This window comes from Tachysurus fulvidraco, chromosome 2 (genome assembly GCF_022655615.1).
Source record: "Tachysurus fulvidraco isolate hzauxx_2018 chromosome 2, HZAU_PFXX_2.0, whole genome shotgun sequence".
Classification (NCBI taxonomy): domain Eukaryota; kingdom Metazoa; phylum Chordata; class Actinopteri; order Siluriformes; family Bagridae; genus Tachysurus; species Tachysurus fulvidraco.
In genome coordinates, this window is record NC_062519.1 from 9,358,163 (window position 1) to 9,378,723 (window position 20,561).

Here is a 20,561-nt window from a genome sequence, read left to right on the forward strand (position 1 = left end):
CAGAGTGAACAGCAGTGGACTGAGCACGCAGCCATGAGGAGCTCCTTTGTTCAGTGTGGTAGTGTTGGAGATGCTGTTCCTGATCCGGACTAACTGAGGTCTTCCAGTCAGAAAGTCCAGGATCCATTTGCAGAGGGAGGTGTTTAGTCCCAGCATGCTCAGCTTCCCAATCAGGTGCTGAGGGATGATTGTGTTGAATGCTGAACTAAAGTCTATGAACAGCATTCGTACATAAGTGTCTTTATTGTCCAGATGGTTGAGGGCTAAATGGAGGGCTGTGGCAATGGCATCGTCTGTGGAGTGGTTTGGACGATACGCGAACTGTTGGTGGTCCAGTGAGGGTGGTAACTGGGTCTTGATGTGCCTCATGATGAGCTTCTCGAAGCACTTCATAACTATGGGTGTGAGTGTGACGATACTATAGTAATTGAGGCAGGACACTGTAGACTTCTTTGGAACGGGAACAAAGGTGGTAGTCTTGAGGCACATAGGAACAACAGCGCTGCTCAGGGAAATGTTGTAGATGTCCGTAAAGACATCCGCTAGCTGTTCCTCACATTCTCTGAGCACCCTGCCAGGGATGTTCCATGGGTTGTTCTCCATGTTCTCCTCACGTCAGCTGTGGATAGACAGAGTACCTGGTCGTCGGGGTGAGGGATGGTCTTCCTTGGCGTTACGTTGTTCTGTACCTCGAACCGAGCGTAGAAGTCATTCAGCGCGTCTGGGAGGGAGGCATCACTATCACAGGCAGGTGAAGCGGTCTTGTAGTTCATGATTGCCTGTATGCGCTGCCACATGCGCCAAGTGTCTTCGCTGTCCTGGAAGTGGCTGTGGATTGTCTGGGGGTGTGCGTGCTTTGCCTCTCTGATGGCTCGGGACAGTTTGGCCCTTGCTGTTCTTATGGCCGCCCTGTCCCCTGCTCTGAAGGCTAGGTCTCTAGTCCTCAGCAGCACAAGCACATTAGCAGTCATCCACGGCTTCTGGTTGGAGTGTGTAGTGATGGTCTTTAAGACGGTCACGTCATCAATGCACTTGCCGATGTGTAACTGCTATACATTGGCATGTATGTTATACCAGAGCAGCAAACAAGATCAAGAGTATGCCGCTTAGTATGAGTGGGCAGTGTGTTAAATTGTTATATACCAAAGCAATCCAAACATGAAAAAAGGTGTTTTCACCTCTCGTAGCAAAGTCCACATGTTGATGGAATTTACGGAGCACTGATGAGATTTGCATGGTTGAAATCTCCGGCGATGATAAACAGTTCATCAGGGTGAACATTCTGTAGGTCGCTAATAGAATAACATCATTCAGTAGGAGCATGATAATGTTAGCTGAAAGGAGCAATAATAAAAAGAAAAAGAAAAAAAAACACTAAGCTTAGTATGTGTTTTCTTCTGATGGAGACAGACTAAAGTTGGAGACTAAACAATTCAAGCTAACCAGACAGGATAACTATATCACTGGGAAATAAGCTAATGATTAACCATTAAAATAAAACCCTGGCACACCGAATGTAACAGCAGACAACGACAGACACAAAAGGGCAGGTATAAATACAATGACACATTAAGGGATAATTACAAACAGATGAACACAATCACATGACATTAAACAAGGACTAACAATCCCCTGCCAGCACCCCCCAGTCCTTACAAACAGAATATTTTAAAATAATTATTTACATAAATATTAAACATGACTGATACATTTGCTGTAGTAAAATACACAAAAAAAATATAATAGAAAATATCACTTTTCTTGCAGTATATTTGTCATAATTGGCATATGTAAACAGGCTTATGATTTTACGCCATTTTATGTAAAATAAAAAAAAGTGCACTCATATTTTTATTAAAAAAATAAATAAAAATTCTATATTCATACTGTCTTTATGTAAATATAGTCCATCACTAAACACACACACCTAAGCACAATTTAGATTCGTTAATTTGCATGTCTTGAAAACCGGAATTTCTAAGGAAACACAAGGAGAACATGCAAGCAACAGACCAGGGCTGAAGCTGAATCTGTGTACCACTTGCTGTGAGGGGACAGTAACTCGGAGGGAGAAAGCGAAGAATCCATATGCAGATTTATTAAAGAATTCACAGGGTAACATACAGTGTAAAACAGCAGGCAAAGGTGTAGTGAAAGTAGCAGGCACAAAGTCAAAAATCAGGAAATCTGTCAGCATGGCAAACAAATCCTAAAACACAGTAACAAACTCAGAAATCCACGAAACAGACAAAGAAAACACAGTTCAGAATTGCAGAAAATCAAACAATACTTTGTAACGTGCTAACCATGTGAGTATGCTTATACAGCGGTGACCTGCAAGTGCTGCATGACAATCCAGAAGTTCTAATATTCAAGAGAGGTTTCCCACTGGTTGGCCGGAGGGGGAACAGCGGGTGAGGTCGTTACAACAGTTCTAACCACTGAGCCAGCATGCCAACGCAAGCAATACTGCAAGTGCCATTTACTGTAAGTAGCACTTTACTATAGTGTTGAAATGCATACATATTGCACAATAATGCATACACACTGCACAAATGTTGCTAAATTGACTTCACTGGTCAGACAGCAAGGGAAACTAAAGTTCATGGTGGAACACAGCTCTGAAACATTTTTATATTTGTGCACTTAATGTTTAAAGAACTACTTCTAAACACTGGGCCTACACTGCATATGGATCTCCACTGTGATGTGGTTGTATATAAAATTCTCTAGTATAAATCTGCATCGTATCATATGTGAAGAGAAGCAGTGTGTGCTCTTTGACATTGTGCCAATCTATCTGTCGAGAAAGCGCAAACTCAGATTAGTTTAGCTGTTTATGGCCCTAGGGCAGGGGTCAACACTCAAAGAGCCATTTGGACCCATTTTCCACAGAAAAAAACACAGGGAGCTACAAAACCCTTTTGACATGTAAAATGAGGATAACACTGCATATATCGTTTTTTACCTTTATGGAAAGTATAGAAAAAAACTGTAGTGTGTTTTATTTATGAAATCAATGAACTGCTACAGAGTAAACGAAATTTTATTTCTGCAGGCAAACAAAAGTGTTTTGAACAGTTTGAACTAACCTTAACAAAGACGCTGGGTTGAAGAGGGACCATTTCAAATAAAATGTTCAATGTCTAATTGAGACCTCTTCGTATTCATGGCCAGGGCTCTCGAGTTTTGAAGACAGGCAAGCGTGACATCTCCAACCTCCCCGGCAACCCCAATTTTTTTCATTGGCTGTTGCGTTAAATCTTTCCCAGATAGTGCTATTTTCTGATTGGCTATCGTGTAGCCTCTTTTTTTGATTGGCTCATAACTCCAGGGGAGACGCGCTTGATACCTGCCCGGTTCCATAGAGACAGCGGTGCGGACAGATACATTTTGGGCGCTGCGGCTTATTAAATTTTTTCTGTGTGAGAAATACGATGTGTGGCGGGGGAGCGTGACAAAAGACCGAAATGCGTGACTGTCACGCTCAATGTGTGACACTTGACAGCCCTGCATGACATCAAAATTTTTACTTGCCGCCTGCAGCAAACCAAAAATGCATCTGCTTCTGTGTGTCGGATTTTGTAAGTCGGCAGTTATGACGCATATTTTAATCGACAAAAAAATTAAACACGGTTTATTTGAATGTTACAAGAGCATCATAATCTTAGAATTTAGAATTACATTTTTTAAAAAACTAACAAACTAAAATAAAAATAAATTTAAATAAAATATTTATTTTCCAAATCTACAGGGAGCCGCAGCAGAGGGATGAAAGAACCACTTGCGGCTCCGGAGCCGCGGGTTACCGACCTCTGCCCTAGAGCATATAAAGCAAAATAACATTATTAATAATAGGAAACACTCATCTTATGTTTCATTTCATCTAAATACATTTACAAGCAGACATTGTTATCCAGAGTGACTTTTTTAATCAAATTTTTTTATTCAATTAAGCACTTTAAGGGCCAGTAGTGGAAGCCTGGTGGACATCGGATTTGAACGCACAACCTTCCAATTAGTAGTCCAACACCTAAACCGCTAGGCTACCACATGTGGTATGGAGACTGCAATTATGATGGGAGGACATTTTGTACATTTCGTTTTCCCTTTTACAAACAATTTCCGAACTATTTATCTAATTATGCAGTGTCTATCTTGGATGGATAGATCTGTATTTTAATGGCTGAAATCAAAATATGTACAATTGTACAACAAAAAAAAAAGGACTGGAAGCACAAGTTGTAAAGCACAAAAAATTCTTTATTGCAGGAGAACATGTCTTTAGTAATAGAGAAAAGCATAGCACCTTAATTTTAACAGAAATGAACTACATCTTCATTATCAGCCAGGATTTTTTGTTACCCATAATGATCTGTATAAATTATATAGCAAATCCATAAATCCACTAGTTTTAAGTAACATCGGTAAAGGACATTGTTTTCTTTCATTCATTTCAAGTCACGGTTGTAGTCCTGTAAAATAGTACTGTACATAAAATTTCAATCAAATTATTCATCCATTTCCTTAAAAACACAGTGCTAACACAGCATCTGGGGTTGTGAGTGTATTAGGCATGCAGTGATAATCATTTAAGCCAAAACATTTCTATATTCAAAACATATAACATAAATCCCTTGCATTATGTTCAGAAGCAGGCTGATTTTTTTTACCAGTGTTTTTACTCTTAAGATAAGTTCGAACCATCTATTTCAACTGGGATAAAACCAGCATTGCATACATATCCTATAGTTCTGCTCATACTATTGTAAACCTAAATAAACATTAGCCCCTAATTGGATTATGTGAATATCACATCAACACAAACATAAGAATATGTCTGGATCGTGTTTAGTGTAAGTTAGCATGTGTGTGAGGTGTGTGTGTGTAAACGTGTGTGTGTTCACACCACTCTCCCCTGCAGCAGAGGGCGGCTCTCTCCAGTGCCCTGTCTTGTCAGAAAGTTCCACACTATCATTGGAACAGACTTCAAACCAGAAATACTCACGATGCCATCTGTTGAGTTTTCATCGAGTGTACGATATGCCTTCATTCGCCTGTGAAGGTGAGTTAATATTAAAGGCTTATAAAAATGGTAATATAATAACACACTATTATTAAGATCATATGTAGGACTAGAGCTTATATAATAAAATATTTAGTGAATTAAATTGTATTTATTAATACATAAATGTCATTATTATTATTATATATTATTATACATTATTATTATTATTATTATTATTATTATTATTATTATTATTATTATTATTATTATTATTATTATTATTATTATTATGTGGTTTGAGCTGTTGTTTATCAGTAATGATATTCTATACAGACTTGTAAATATTAGATTAAATCAGTTCTAGATTTTACAACACAAATAAGGTTACCCACCGGTAAGTTAACGCGATGGTGCCTACAGCACAGACAAGTACAAGAACACCAAGTACAGCAGCGGCAGCACCTGCTGTAGAGGAGCCTGAATCTACATATAAATAAAAACATACAGTCATTGATATTGCCTGGTTTATTACAGTAACCTAGTTAAATAACTCATGTTCTGCAAAACAGACTTAACAATTTAGGTGCTATTTAAACTACACAACAAAACACATTTATAATATGAAATATATTGGGCATATAAAGATCAAATGAACTAAAAAAATAAAATAATGAACACTACTGAAAATTAATTAATATAACTGTAGGTTTAAATTTCATTCTTCATTAAAAACTGTAATAGTGGGGTTTTATGTGTATAAAAGTGTTCTGGATCTTGAACTGGTGTCTAATTACTTTTTTGTTTAACCAAAACTAAAAATGTTTACCGATCCTTACCCACAGTGACACTGAGTCTTGCACTGGTTACAGCAAAACTGACATCATTAGTCAGAGACACATTAATGCAGAAAGTTCCAGAATCATTAAAAAAACGGCGAAGGATCATCTGACACTCTGTTGGAGTCACAGCGTTACACTCCGTCTGCAAAGGACTGATACAGTCTGAATCCATAACCATGGTGCACACTTCACTTGGCAAGCTTAGGACATACAGGACACAGACAGGTCGAATTTTAGCGCACAATTCATTAATCTTTTAGTTATGTTGTGTTAAAAAATTTAGGGTTTTTTCTACACTGGGCAAAACAAAACAAAGTTTTGTTTAAAAATAGCAAATAACTTGGAACTCAAGCATAACACTGGAAAAGAATGATTCATAAACATATATAAAATCAAAACAATAGAAATATAAGTACATTTATCAAAAGCTTTCTTGTAATGAGAGTATAATCAATCAAATATATGATATTCAGCTTTCTTTTTAGATGTTTTTGGATATTTCAAGGGCAAATTCTGATCCAAAATGATGGGTAAAATCTGAAAAGTACATGTGAAGTTTTTTTTACTGACCTTCCCTGGCAGGTGACTGTGAGATCCACAGCATTTTGCTCCAAGTTGGTGGCCAAAACTGCAACATTACTCACCTCCACAATCTCCACACTTTCAATTCCCTCTGAAGAAAGAGCCATAGGCAATCAATAGTAAAGTAGTATTTTCTTGCAGCAAACCAGTAATCGTTATATCATAATAAGTTCACAGCAAAGAAAGTACAGAATTGCCTAAAAAAAATTATAATTTTTAGGAATCATTAAAACTCTTTATCTTGCATGTAACAGAAATAAAATTCCCCCCAAATTATTCATTCATTCAGTACCAGTAATCACTTTATGCTGGTCAGGATTTTTTTTTTTGTTCAAAATTAAATAAAACAGAGAACATGAAAAATTCCACAGATAGTAACCTGAGGTCAGGACTGAACCCAGCACATTAGAACTATGGGGTGACTTAAAGTAAAACTAAATATTGTGATACATTACATTTAGATGATATACAACTCAAAATGTCTACAAGAGGTCAACAATAAAACTACATAAATTTAGGGAATGTGTAAAAATATCCACATGCCAAATCTTATTTGGTTTTATTCTTGTAGCCTTATGCACATATACCTATAAATCATATATTTATGGTGGGTGGCACTTACGAACAACATCCAAAGTTGAAGAGAAAGAGCCATAGCGGTAAATTATGCAGTTTTCCTCAGCTGGAATTTCTGGAGCTTGTCGTTTTGCAATACTCAGAGCAGCCTGTGTTTCCTCTGTTCCTTCACCATCTATCTCATTCTGTGTTGTTTGGGATGTGGTAGGAATAACAGCAGCTACATAAACAGAATAATGTAATTACAAAACCTTTTACAAAAACATTTTTTCAATGGAATACTGTTTGAAGGTAGTGGATAACTGATTATCACAGACAAAAAAATTTGATACATTTCCCTTTTTACAATTTTTACACATTGTGCACAGAAAACACAGAAAACCTGTTGATTTAAAAAGATATATTATATATTGTATGTATATACAATGTATGTAAAACCGCAACTCTTATAGAGATAAACATGAGACTCATTGGTCTCTTACCAAAACAAGAATCAGTGCAGTCTATTGGCCAAGAAAACACAGTTCAGGAAAATGTGTTGAAATCTCAGCTTTACTCAGTCCAATACTGTATTATGCATATATGAATTAAAAAAACATTCTTTTAATGAACAATCCTTTAATGAACAGTAAATAAGATCTCCTCACCTGTAACAGTATCAATATTTACAGCTTCAGCTATGACTTCATTTGGAGTAGCTTCAATTTCCACAATCTCACCCTCAATTACTGGTACTGTAGATGCCACTGTTTGAACAACTGTAGTATCAGTGGCCACAATATTAATTATAATATCGGCAGCAGGTGCTAATGTGTCTGTCTCTCCATTGGCAGCTGCTGCAGCTTCCAAAACGGTAGTATCGGTGACAGCTGACTCAGCCACACCCTCTTCAAGAGGGGGGACAGATGCTGCAGCATCAATAACTGCAAGGCCCTCTGTCTCTACAATACCATCTGTATCTATTTCAGAAGTGGCTGGAACATCAGAAACTTGATTTTCAGCAGCAGTTACTGCCTCCTGATCATTAGTTGTAGCTGCAGCTAAGTTGTTAGCTGCTGCTGGATCAACAGAAGCTATGATTTCTTGCTCAAGTACAGGCTGAGGAGAGGCAGCCATATAGGTGGTTTGTTCAGCTGGAGCTTCTGATGCCACTGTCACTGTTTGGGCAATGGAAAAGGTCAAAGACAATCAATAAATTGTTTAGCAAAGACGCTGTGTAATCTCAGATGTAATATTCAGACTGTGCCATTGTGACTCAAATGTAACACATAGAAAGTGATCAAAAGTAGAACATTTATGGTATTTCTGACAAATACTTTAAATACCACAGACATTTGGTTTGCTGTCGGATCACTTTAGTTTTATAGTTATTTAGTCATGACTCTTGTAATTACTGACACATTTGGGGTTGAAGTTGATAGTAAGATTCCTGGCACATTTTGGCCTTGTTTCTGTGATAATTCTGCTTTTAACCTGTCCATATGAAAGAAATAATGTCTCTACATACATCTAGCTTATTCACTACACACATACTTCCAATTTGTATAGACATCTAAAGTTTTCTTACTTTAACATCTTAAGTTGTAAGTATTAATGTGAGTAGTGTCATTTAAGATCGCTTTTTAAAAAGGATTTACCATAAAAAAAAATGTTACTATTATATTACAACAATAAAATCATTATTTCTAAATACATACGGCCAGTAGCCCTCCACTTGTTCAACAATACCAGTATTCCTGTGTTATACCCACCTGCAGTTATGTCCCCACCAGCGGTTGGATTTGGAAAGCAGCCATTTGGGATGGCAGCCATCAGTACAAGCTGTGGCCTAAATGAGCCGATTGAGAGGTAAGTGTGTGTAACAGAGGGTTGACGGGAGATAAGTGTCCCACTGTTGTCTCCAAAGTCCCAGGTAAAGGTGACGTCAGACCCACCGAGGTACTGGCTGGGGTCATGGACACCAACGTTGAAGGTTACAGGACGATTCTGGATAAAGCTCTGATCTGCCTGGTTAACATCTCCAGTCTGGGACAGTGTCACTACAACTGGAATCTGATCTGAATAAGAGATGAAAAGGAGAGGAGGAAGAAGAAGCCTTTATTTTTGTCAAATATACATTATAGCACAGTCAAATTCTTTCTTCGCATATTCCATCTTTCAGCTCACAGCTTTAGGAACAGAGAGAGTAAATGGACTTGCTCAAGGGCCCAAAAGTGACAGCTTGGCACTTCTGGGGCTTGGACCCAACCCGAAGAGAAGAAGAAGGAAAAAAGGAAAGTTTGAAATGTAACATTTATTTCAATTATACAACTGAGAAGTTGAGAGGTTACAGCATTGCTCAAGGACCCAGCAATGGCAGCTTTGCAGTCCTGGGACTTGAACTCACACCCTTCTGACAAGGCTTTCAACTCCTTAACCACCAAGCTACAGTAACATATCCCTTCAATAAGTGCTACTCATGTATATAGCCATGCCAATGTAACTCATGGAACAAGACCATGGAAATATAGAACCCTAAACATGGAAATATTAAACCATGTAGGACACTAGGAATTACAGGGCCCTGTGAACATAAAACATTGGGAATGTAGGGGAAAGGGAAAATAGAACTCTGAGAACTCTGGGAACAAGGAATTCTGGTAATAGGAATATCAGGCTCCCTTTGAATTTATAACACAGGGACTGGTATGATTGGAGGGCTGTTTCATAAAAATCCCACATCATGATCAGTTCAAAGAAAGTACCTGCTACATTATACATTATGCTACATCTAGTATTATAAACACACACTCACACACCTGTGATAGAGAACTGTGTTGATGCATATCCAAGAGGAATAAATCTGTCCTTTCCTCGGCAATGATAAATAACCACCTCCATGTTGTAAGAGCCCAGTGCTACATTGTCTGTTCCAATAGTGAGTGCAGAGGAAGGACCACCAGCCATTTGCCAATATCGACCTTTAGAGATCAAAGAATAAATAATATAATAATATATAGTGATCAAATCTAAACTGATGTCACAGATATGAACCAAGAAAAAAAATTTATAAATAAGCTTGCCTTACCCCACGTCTTCCACACAAAAATGAAGCGAGGTTTCTTAGCCAAAGTTGTAGTGAATGGTGTGCCATCAGGAAAAAACCCTGTCCATTCTTGGGAAGTGTTGAATTCTGGGTAAACATGTTCACCCTTTATGTACTGGGTTCCTGAAAGCAATTATGAAAATCAAATACTTTTAATACATAGCAAATACCTAATCAGAGGTTATGGCTCGATAGAGATGTCAAGAATGTGGTCTAAAATAATTTTGTGTAAAATCAATTTGTTTAACATAAAAATACATTAATTTGCCTACACTAGATGTAAGCAAGATGCATACTATATTGTAAGATATACAGTATATTATAGAAATAAATTTCCTACACAATTTCCTACACAATGTTCACATTAATTAACAGTATCATTCAATTGCATTTGTCCTGAATGCTAACCATTAATAGTGCAGTTCTGACTCCACACCACTGTCCCGTTAGGCAGCACTGTCTGATTCCCAGGAGGAAGAACATTAATATTGAATGTTGTTTTGGCTCCTATCAGGGTTGGGGCATCATTCTTGATGTCAAATGTTACCTGTCCTCCTGTAAGAAATATTATTGTTATTAACATTAATCTTTAATACATTTCTGCATAATCAGATATAAATAGTGAATAAATAATTTGTTACAAATATCACAATACTGTGATATATAGACAATATTTGGGTAACCCAAATTTAAAATGCATTTAAAGATTCATTGATCGTTGTAGAAAAATAGATCATGGAAAGAAAGAAAAACTCACAAATGTCATCATTAAGAAAAATTCACAAATTTATGGAATAGTACTAAATAACATATGTAAAATACATTAGAATTCACTAGGGCCTGCACCTTTCCAGCAGTCCCTGTATCGGGGATCACTATCTCTCCACACTGGGTACATTCTTGAATTCCATGAGCGGTATCGAGTAAAACGGGTTCTGGCTCCTGAAGAAAAATAATAAAGTGGTAAATTGCTGAAATTATGATGCATTTTGACCTAATGCTGTGTTTAAATGTACTATATAGTATTCTACAGTATACAGTATACACATTATTATGTAGCAGATTATGTTGTATTATAGTATAAAATTACTTATTAATTATTGTAAAAAATTAATTATTGTATATAGTATTGTATATAGTAAAATTTGTAAAAAAAAAAAATTAATTATTGTATATAGTATAAAATTTATCATTCCTAGCAAAATCTGGTACAGCAACATGACTGAATTGTCACAACAGCTACCATTTAATGCATAAAGATTATTTAATAGTTTTTTGGTATGAAAAATACTATTACCATGTTTGTTTCATAGTAGTACATCATTATTACTACTTTTGACTTGAACTATGAACCTTAGAGATATGAACAGATGAGAAAAATCTTTTTTGAACTTGACATAGGGAGAATAAACACAAACATCTCTGTGAATGAATATGTTTGGATAATCCTTAAAAGCTGCAACAGCTATGTCAGTATTCTCTCCACTGTAAATTAGAGCTACACTCGCAAATCACGGATGTCTGTGAGCTGAATGTATACAGAAACAGGCAGTTAATATACCATTTATGACCATTCATATGCAAAAGTTCAAAAAGAAGAAATGACGTGTGTCTGTTTATAAAAATTTTTTTAAAAATTGTTAAAAAATTGAACAAAAACTATTACAGACAATTACCTAAAATTACATAAAAATCAGGATTATAGGCAAACTGGAAAAATGGACTATATATTGACTATATATATTCAATTAGCTTTTAATCAACTTTCTTTATTAAAAATTCAGATCTCATGTCACAGATGTACAGAGTATTTTCATGAGTAAGAGAAATCATTCAGACACTTCAGTAACTTGGATGAAATATAAAGATGACAGGGAGAGAGGAATGAACGTAAAGCAAAAGTTGAAGGGGGGTAAGAACATGTTCCAGTCAGTGAAAGTCACACGCATTGTCCAATCCTTTTCTATCCCTCTCATGTGATTCTCAGCTGAGCGATTACTTTCCTAATCCCAAAAAAGACCCCCAAAAGACTGTGATGTGCATACTGTATTCACTGAATCCTCCTATTTATGGAATTTTTAAGGAAAGGGAATAAAATGTACCTGCTCCCCCTCTCTCTTTCACTCACACACACGTGCTATATATATACAGTGTGTGTGTGTGTGTGTGTGTGTGTGTGTGTGTGTGTGTGTGTGTGTGTGTGTGTGTGTGTGTGTGTGTGTGTGTGTGTGTGTGTGTGTTCAAGTGATGAAATTCAATAGTTAGGAGGATTTATTGAATACATTATGCACATCACAGTATGTATGTATAAATATATGAACAGACAGACAGACAGACAGACAGATAGATAGATAGATAGATAGATAGATAGATAGATAGATAGATAGATAGATAGATAGATAGATAGATAGATAGATAGATAGATAGATAGATAGATAGATAGATGGATGTACAGACAGACACAGACAGAGAGAGGGAGAGAGTTTTGCATAATCACATATTTTGCTTTTAGACTAAATTCTCAAAACAATGCAACCCGTTATCTTGGAGATATGATTGATATTATGTCCACATGCACTTCAGATATCTCAACTTTATAATAACTTTTTGTCAGATGTATTTTTTAAACAGAAATGTAATGTCTCATATTTATTTTATTATTGACTGCTGATAAAGAAAGAATAATTTTTTTCTCTTGTCCTTTGCCTATTTTAGCCTCTGTTCTGGTAACATGGAGTATAGGTATACTCACTTGCAGTAGCCACCAAAGAGAGGGTCAAGCCCAGAATTATAAGAGCTGTTCTCATTCTCCAAATCTTCCCCCACCCAACAGGTTCAATCCTCACAATTCCTGAAACACAGCCCAAGTCAAGAACTTTGAGGAGTGCCAAACCTTTTTTAAATGAGTCTGAGCCCATCTAATTGGCCCAAACTCCTGACTCTGACATCATGTGCTGGATTTAAAAAGTCTCCTCCCATGGCTCAAAGCACCCTTTTCAGAGGGATTCGGCTAATCACAGAGTTTATATAAGAAAAGCTTTTAAATCAATAGCAGGAGGTGTTAAGACAGGATTGGATCAAGTTTGACTAGGGAAATAAATATGCAGTGAAAAGAATGATAGAGTCTTGCAGGGGTGGTGTTATGGGCTGGCTGGCTGAATGGCACATACACAGTGAGGGGTATTAAGTATATGATCACTTTTTAAATTTATTTTAATATACTATCAGTGCATATTTATGCATTTTACACACAATGCATTTGGACTTGACACAAAATATGAACTTATATGAAGTATGCAATCACAAAGATATGATTTTTTTTTGTCATTGCTAAAGCAATTAGCAATCACGTTGAATGTGGAGGTGCCTCCTTCAGTTCAGGGACAACATTATTAAACAACCTGAACAAAAGAAGTCATAGAGTCATCAAGAAGTTATTACATATCCCTGTCAGTACATGTCTAAAAGAAGTCTTTTTGAACAACATACTCTGGTCAGACAAAAAATAATTAAGCATGTCATGTTTGAATAAGACAGAGGAGACATCACAGACATTCATACCAGACGTTGTATCCACAAAGCCAACAGCATTGTGGGTGACCCCACATACCCCTCACACACACTCTTCACCCTCCTGTCATCTGGAAAAAGCTACCGAAGCATTCAGGCCCTCACGACCAGACTGTGCAATAGTTTCTTCTCTCAAGCAATCAGACTCCTCAACAAACAGAACTGAACTATACCAAACACACTCATACACTCAACTGTGTGAACTGCACTGGACCGTACTGTACACACCAATCACTCACTAAATTGCTGTTTTGCACACCACATTTCGATACCTCATCAAACTTCTGCTATTACATAAGTGTTTACAATCCTCTAGTTTTTCATAATGTACTTTATAATATTCAGTATGCACACTGGTAAGTGCTATTTTTCCTGTAGTGTTTTGTATTGTTTGTCTTTTGTCTCTCTCTGTTTGCACTCAGTTGCACACAATGCACTTTATGTGGCTAGGACAACTTACTTTAGTCCTTAGCTCTGTGCTGTTTAATGCAGTTTCATGTCATTTTTTTTGTAGCACCATGGACCTAGAGAACTATTTTATTTCACTATGAACTGCATCAGGTATATATGGTTGAAGTGACAATAAAAGCTTCTTGACATAACTTCTTGACTTGAAGATCTCATCAACCAGGAAACTGAATCTAAGGATACATTTCAATAAGACAACAAACCTAAGTACATGACTAAAATAACATCCTGCATAGCTTAGACAACCCCTTGAATCCATTTGAAAATATATAGAGGGTTATAAAATTGTGAATATCAGACAGACCCTCATAACCTTAGGGATTTGAAGACAGTAGTCTGAGAGGCCAAATGTAAACCCCAGTGCTGCACCACCAGTTGTGGTGTCTGAATACTATGAGTTATTTTTTGTAGCTTATGAATACAAACACTTCAGTTATAATTGAAGTCCATAGTAAAATACATTGTTTGAACATTTCAAGTGGATATACTATGTGGTGTAATTATATAAAAAGTTTTACAATACTTAGTACCTGTTACAGTAACTTGAACATCAAGGTCAAGCCCAGAACTGTTGAGTTGTACCAGATTAATGCTATACACTGTTATTACACCAAATAAAATTCAAGTACAAAACAGAGTGGATAACACTGAAGTTTTTCTAAGTTGCTAAGATGCATTTCTTCAAACGCTGAAATCATTCTCAAAATTACACTTGTAACATAACCAGTCACATCAAAATTTTCATAGTATTCACTAAAGCACATTTTGTAAACCTAAAAGTGGCATGCAATTACTTAAAATTCATTGAATATGAAATCTTATGTAAAATGAACATCTTTATACAATGAATGTCTTTGTATAATATAACGGACCATCGAGTTGTAATTTCAGACGTATCTAAAAAGTTAAACTTGAAAGTGCACATTTGCAGTTAGTCCTACTTCACATGTAAACACACATACAAGCACTAACTCCACGTATAAACACTACAGTGCTGTGATAATAGAGCAATAGGTTGGTTTCAGACAGAAACAAAATCTTTTTATACAAGAGTTTGAAAGTAATAGTTCTTTTGAGATTTGTTTATTGATGTTTTAATAATTGTAATTAATTTTGAACTCAACTAATATTTCATGATTTGTTTTTGGTGACAAGATGTGTGACAACTTTAGAAAAAAGAAATTATTTTTAAACAATTGCAAATATAAAATGCTGTGATAGAATGCTCAATACAGTACAGTATATCCCGCAGTTGAAGTAAGAATGAGTAGATTCAGCCACACAATACTGAAACTATTAGAGTGAAATGGCAGAGTGTTTAATGGAAACTGTTAGTCCAGTCCAGTCCAAGTCAAGTTAGGATCAAATTCATGACTCATCAAATTCACCATCTCAACAGTCTTTAATGAGAAATATATTTCTTACAGATTAAACACAAGTCACCCAAACGACTACAGTATAAAATTTAGTAACCACAAGAAGTGTAATACTCTTAAACAATGAGGAGACTTTTTATCAGAATAAATCTAAGTTTAAAGGAATCTAGGAACAAAGAGAAAAAATAAAATTATTATATCTAGATATGGTTATTTAAAGAATGTAAACAAATGTGGACTGCTTTATAATGTGATATTTATCTTTGGCTTTAATGTTGAATCAAATGGCTTTATATAGTCCAGTGTTTGTTTTATTGCTTATATAAGCATAAGCATTGTAAATTAACAAAATACTTTAGTTAATATACAATAATGATAACTGGTCTTAATATAGTCTGCTGACTACTGTCTCCTGACCAGCACACATACATGTGGATTTTTTCACTTCAATGGATCTAAGTTAAACAGCACCTCAAAATCTAACGAAACACCTTCCCAGTAGACTGGAGTTTATTATAACAAGAAAAGGGGAACTAAATCTGGAATGAGATGTTCAAAAAGCCCAATTAGTGATACATGCTTCTTAAAAATGTATAATTTACCCTGTTACCCTATGGAATATAGACATGTATTAATATATATCATGTACCTAATACATACTATATGTTAGAGAACTTTCATGAGAATGGCTGACTGAATCAGGGTGTTTTTGAAATGAAGGAAGCCATTCTAGTGAGTGAGGAATGTGGGATATGTGTCTCTGAGTCATGCTGCTTTGAGAAGATTTGCTGTAAACCCCTTGAGGCTGAAAGGATGCAGGTCACGAGATAAGAGTGCGTGGGGCTCCATCAATGATCTTCTTTCATTTTATTTGACCTTTTACTTCATGTATCTTTCTTATGCGTCACTTTCCTTTTAACTTTAATAGGTTTTATTGCCTATTTTTTCACCACCTATTATATATTACATAACCATCATCGTACTGAAAAGTACAGTGTTTTGAATTTTAAGATCACTATACCATATCTTACATAAACTATATGGGCAAAAGTATGTGGAAACCTTACTATCACACCCATGTGGAGATTTGTCCATTCAGTCACAAGCACAGTATTTGGTTCAGGCATATGTCTGGGTCCTGTAGTTTCATTGAAGGGGAATTCTTAATTATACTGCATGCAAAGGCAGCTTATACAAATGTGAGTGTTTCAGTGGTGCCACACATGGGTGTGCTGGTCAGATGGAGGAAATTTATGATCATTGGTACATTCCCAGAAGTGGTCAACCAGCAAAGATCACTCCAAAATCAAGACATGTAATAGTCTGTTGGGTCAGAAAGGAGTACAGCGTAACTTCTAAGCAACTAAAGGCATCTTTTACTTTGGCATATGTTAATGTTCATGAATCTGCCATCAGGTGACCACTGAACAACCTTGGTATGCAAGGCAGAGTCACAAGGAGAATGTCACTACTCTCCAAAAAGAAGGTTGCTGCCCATGAAGTTTGCTAAAGATCATGTGGACAACATGTGGCAGCATTACTTCTGGAGAAAGGAAAATATTGAATTATAGCATAAGAACCTTGTACCTTCTGTGAAACATGTTGTAGTATCATGCTTTGGGCCTGTATTGATGCATCCGGGCCAGGACAGCTTGCTATCATTGATGGAGCAATTTGACTCTGTATATAAACAGGTATTTCTGTCTTTTTCAGTACAGGGTCATTGTTAAGAATCACACAGATTTTTTTGAACAGGATATTTTGAAAAATTGAGTGTTGCTTAAATCTGCAGTCTTTGCTGAGAACTGGTGATTTTTTACATTTGTATTGATTAATAATTAAAATGATAGCCTATCCACACATTCTAGAGCAGATCTGTGTTAATAAATCTGAAAAAAAAAAAAAAAAATGTTTTCCATGGTCACTATACTGTAAATATTCTTAATCATATCCATTATTAACTGGCTTATCCTCACATAATAATGACACATATTTGAAAGCACTAAGATTCATTCATAATAATATAATATTAGCTTAATTAACTTAAGTTAATTACTATTAATAATAATATTTGCATGTTAAGGAAAGGGAATAAAATGTACTTGCTCACCTTCTCTCTTTCACTCACACACACGCGTGCACACACACACACACACACACACACACACACACACACACACACACACACACACACACACACACACACACACACACACACACACACACACACACCACAGAGTCATTAGCTGCACATGTGACTGTTCATGTGCTGATCAGAACAGTTTGCCTTGCCCTTTCTGTTCACCCTGTAAGGCACCTGATCAACCCCACACCCACTCACAGACATGCTCTACACACACTGTCACACATATCGTTGCACTAACAGACACAGACAAACACCCACAGAGCTAACCAAACAGTATATGAGTTCACACACATTTGAAATAAAATATACATCCCAGTATGTCACCCCAAGTTGACCAATATATGTAACCTGTATTTCTGAAAAATAATTTGAATAAAATTGATATCAGACATAGAATTTATTAATTTGTTCATTGTCAGTAATTCTTTTTTCCTTTTACAATCATGGTGGATCTGGAACCTATCCTTTAAACACAAAACACAAGAGGAGAAAACTAGTACAGATAAGTGTGTATGCAAATATGCAAATGTTGATTTTAAATACATTTTATTGCATTAGGTTTTAGGTCGTGTTTATTGCAGGACACTCAAAAACAGTGTGTATAGTTTCAGTCTTAGTGCATTTTCTATGGTTTGCCTCTGTGGGGCAGTATACACCAAATGTAGTAATGTAAAATCAAATCCACTACTGGTTTGGTGTTATAATCAAAGCCAGTGTCACTGACAAATAGTTACAAATTTACTGTAGCACAGTCAGAGTTTAGTTAACACCCAATGTTTCTGGGCAACTATGCAAATTTGGTGTAATGTGACCATACATTCTGAAGGACTCCATCATTTGTAATTTTTTGTGAAGAGGAGAAGCCCATGGGACAAGAGATAAGTTATAAACACTTATTTGCTTGTTAAAGTTGATTTTCTGCATTTCAGGTATACTCGCTGTTGTGCCAAAGCAAATTTATCTAGGTCTAAAGTTGTGTATGGTACATGTTGGTGATTCGTCAACATATAAAACCATGTGAGTCATCAAGCTAAAAGTTAGCCTGAATTGCTAAGCTAGGCCATTTTTACCGAAATGGTGGCTATGGGGCAAAGTGAGCCAGATGATGTGGGGTAAATTGAACCAGTGGTTGGATCAATGAAGACACCTTTGCAGAGTTCTTTGAACATCTGGTTCACCATACCAAGTGCTCCTCTGACCATCTAATAGTGCTACTACTTGATTTAAGCAAAGAGAAAGGAGATTATTATGCTCATAATTCCACCCCACACATCTCATCGCCTGCAGCTTCTGGACAAGAGTGCCTATGGTCCATTCAAGACCAATTACAGCCAGCATATACTGTACCACATCCCTGTATGTGTGAACGAGGCTTTCATGTCAGCAATGACACCATGGAATATCTGTTCTGGATTCAGGTCCACAGGGATTTTTCCTTACAACAGAGATATTTTCTCTGATGCAGAGTTTGAACCATTCATGGTGTCAAACAGACCAAACCCTGATGTGCTGTCTACTTCTATAGAAGATCAACCCATGGCTTCAACCTCCACCTCTTTGTAGGATCTGTCCCACTGAATGATGTGCTGAAGAAGCTTCCTAAACCTTGAAAGGTTGGACTTCAACTTTAACTGGTTTGTTTTGTGTTGTTTGAGGTAGCTTTAATAAATGTTTGGAAAGGTAAGTGTATTGTTAAATAACTTTTTTAAAAAGTTTATGCAAGTACAGAACTTGCATAAAATAGGATGGTCAATTTACCCCCGAATGGCTCAATTTACCCACTGACTAGGATCAACTTACCCCTAGCCTGGAGTAAGTTGAGTCACATGAACACTTTTTTTTCTGAGGTCATATTTTCAAGGATCTATGTCATAGGTGCATTCTTATATTTTCAGTTGATAGGCAACATCCCAAATGAACAGTAGATGTCTTTGTTTTACTTCTGTCTAAATTTCCCTTGCCTGGAGATCCACATGAGTAAAATCTGGCTCATCTTACCCCACTCTCCCCTACTTTATTATTTTTTATATTTTTTATTATTTAGTTATTCCTCAGTTATTTTCTTAGCATAATGGCTTAGTATAATGGCTTCTTCTGCTTCTTTGTCTATTATTTTCTTTTCCCCATGTAAAGGCGTTAATAAAAAAAACACAACAGCTTTTACAAAATTTAAACCAGTCTGTAGTTCCACATTTCCAAATATAACAAAACAATACACTCAGATTCAAACTTGCCAGTTAATTCAGTACATATAAGGAAACACACTACAAGCTAGAATGAGCTATTTGACCATTTACAGTATATTGTACATTGCTACTGTATTTTGCAGTAGATTTTAAATTTGCTTCTAAAAGAAATAAATTCTTTAGTAGCTGGTTATGTTTTAGGTTACTTTCTTGGGGGTTACCACGTGTAGGAAGTTCATGGAAAAATCAAACAGCACATTATTCATAATATGTTAAGAGCCATGTCATTTATCCAGGATTGCAGCCAGATGGGTATATGAACATTTCTAAGACATTTTCAATATACTAAAGAACAAAGTCATATATAGCCACTGATATAAAAACTGATATAAAATCAGCTATAATATTCATTAATATCTGTATATCTTAGAGTGCAGTACAAAAGTCTTGCCTTCAAAAATCAGGAAATAAATCCTTGTACACAGGAAACTCCCTGGTTCTATCCTTGTTTTCCCAAAACATTTCCCATCAGTCTCAGAACATTAAAATTGCTCAGTTTGGATAGAAACATTATGAATTTTGACATAATTAATTTAACTTGCCTGTCTGTGATGACCACTCTTGCTTATTGCTCACAGGCTGACAGCTAGCAAAGTTGAAACACTTTGTGACTCATGTACCCCACGTACTTAAATCAGCAGGAATAAATTAAGCTCTCAAGCACA

General features: G+C 36.2%; 1 protein-coding gene across 1 annotated transcript; it reads right to left on the reverse strand.

Annotated features, from left to right (window-relative positions):
- Positions 1–4,242: 4,242 nt before the first annotated feature.
- Positions 4,243–12,972, reverse strand: pmela (premelanosome protein a). Its single transcript, XM_027165392.2, has 12 exons — positions 12,843–12,972; positions 10,937–11,032; positions 10,499–10,645; positions 10,073–10,213; positions 9,804–9,965; positions 8,757–9,062; positions 7,653–8,162; positions 7,052–7,225; positions 6,418–6,520; positions 5,845–6,047; positions 5,401–5,491; positions 4,243–5,057 (listed from the first exon to the last, which is right to left on the reverse strand). The coding sequence occupies exons 1-12, from the start codon at positions 12,895–12,897 to the stop codon at positions 4,904–4,906; spliced, it is 2,142 nt and encodes a 713-aa protein (XP_027021193.2). The 5' UTR covers positions 12,898–12,972; the 3' UTR covers positions 4,243–4,903.
- Between the last annotated feature and the right edge of the window lie 7,589 nt (positions 12,973–20,561).

What these genes read in the sequence shown, in the direction of transcription:
- pmela (XM_027165392.2), bottom strand. Translation starts at nt 12,897, where the DNA reads ATGAGAACAGCTCTTATAATTCTGGGCTTGACCCTCTCTTTGGTGGCT. An exon ending in TCAGAACTGCACTATTAATG is followed by an intron (nt 10,214 to 10,498) that starts GTTAGCATTCAG and finishes AATTGCTTTCAG; the next exon opens with GAACCCAGTACATAAAGGGT. An exon ending in ACCATCGCGTTAACTTACCG is followed by an intron (nt 5,058 to 5,400) that starts GTGGGTAACCTT and finishes TCACCTTCACAG; the next exon opens with GCGAATGAAGGCATATCGTA.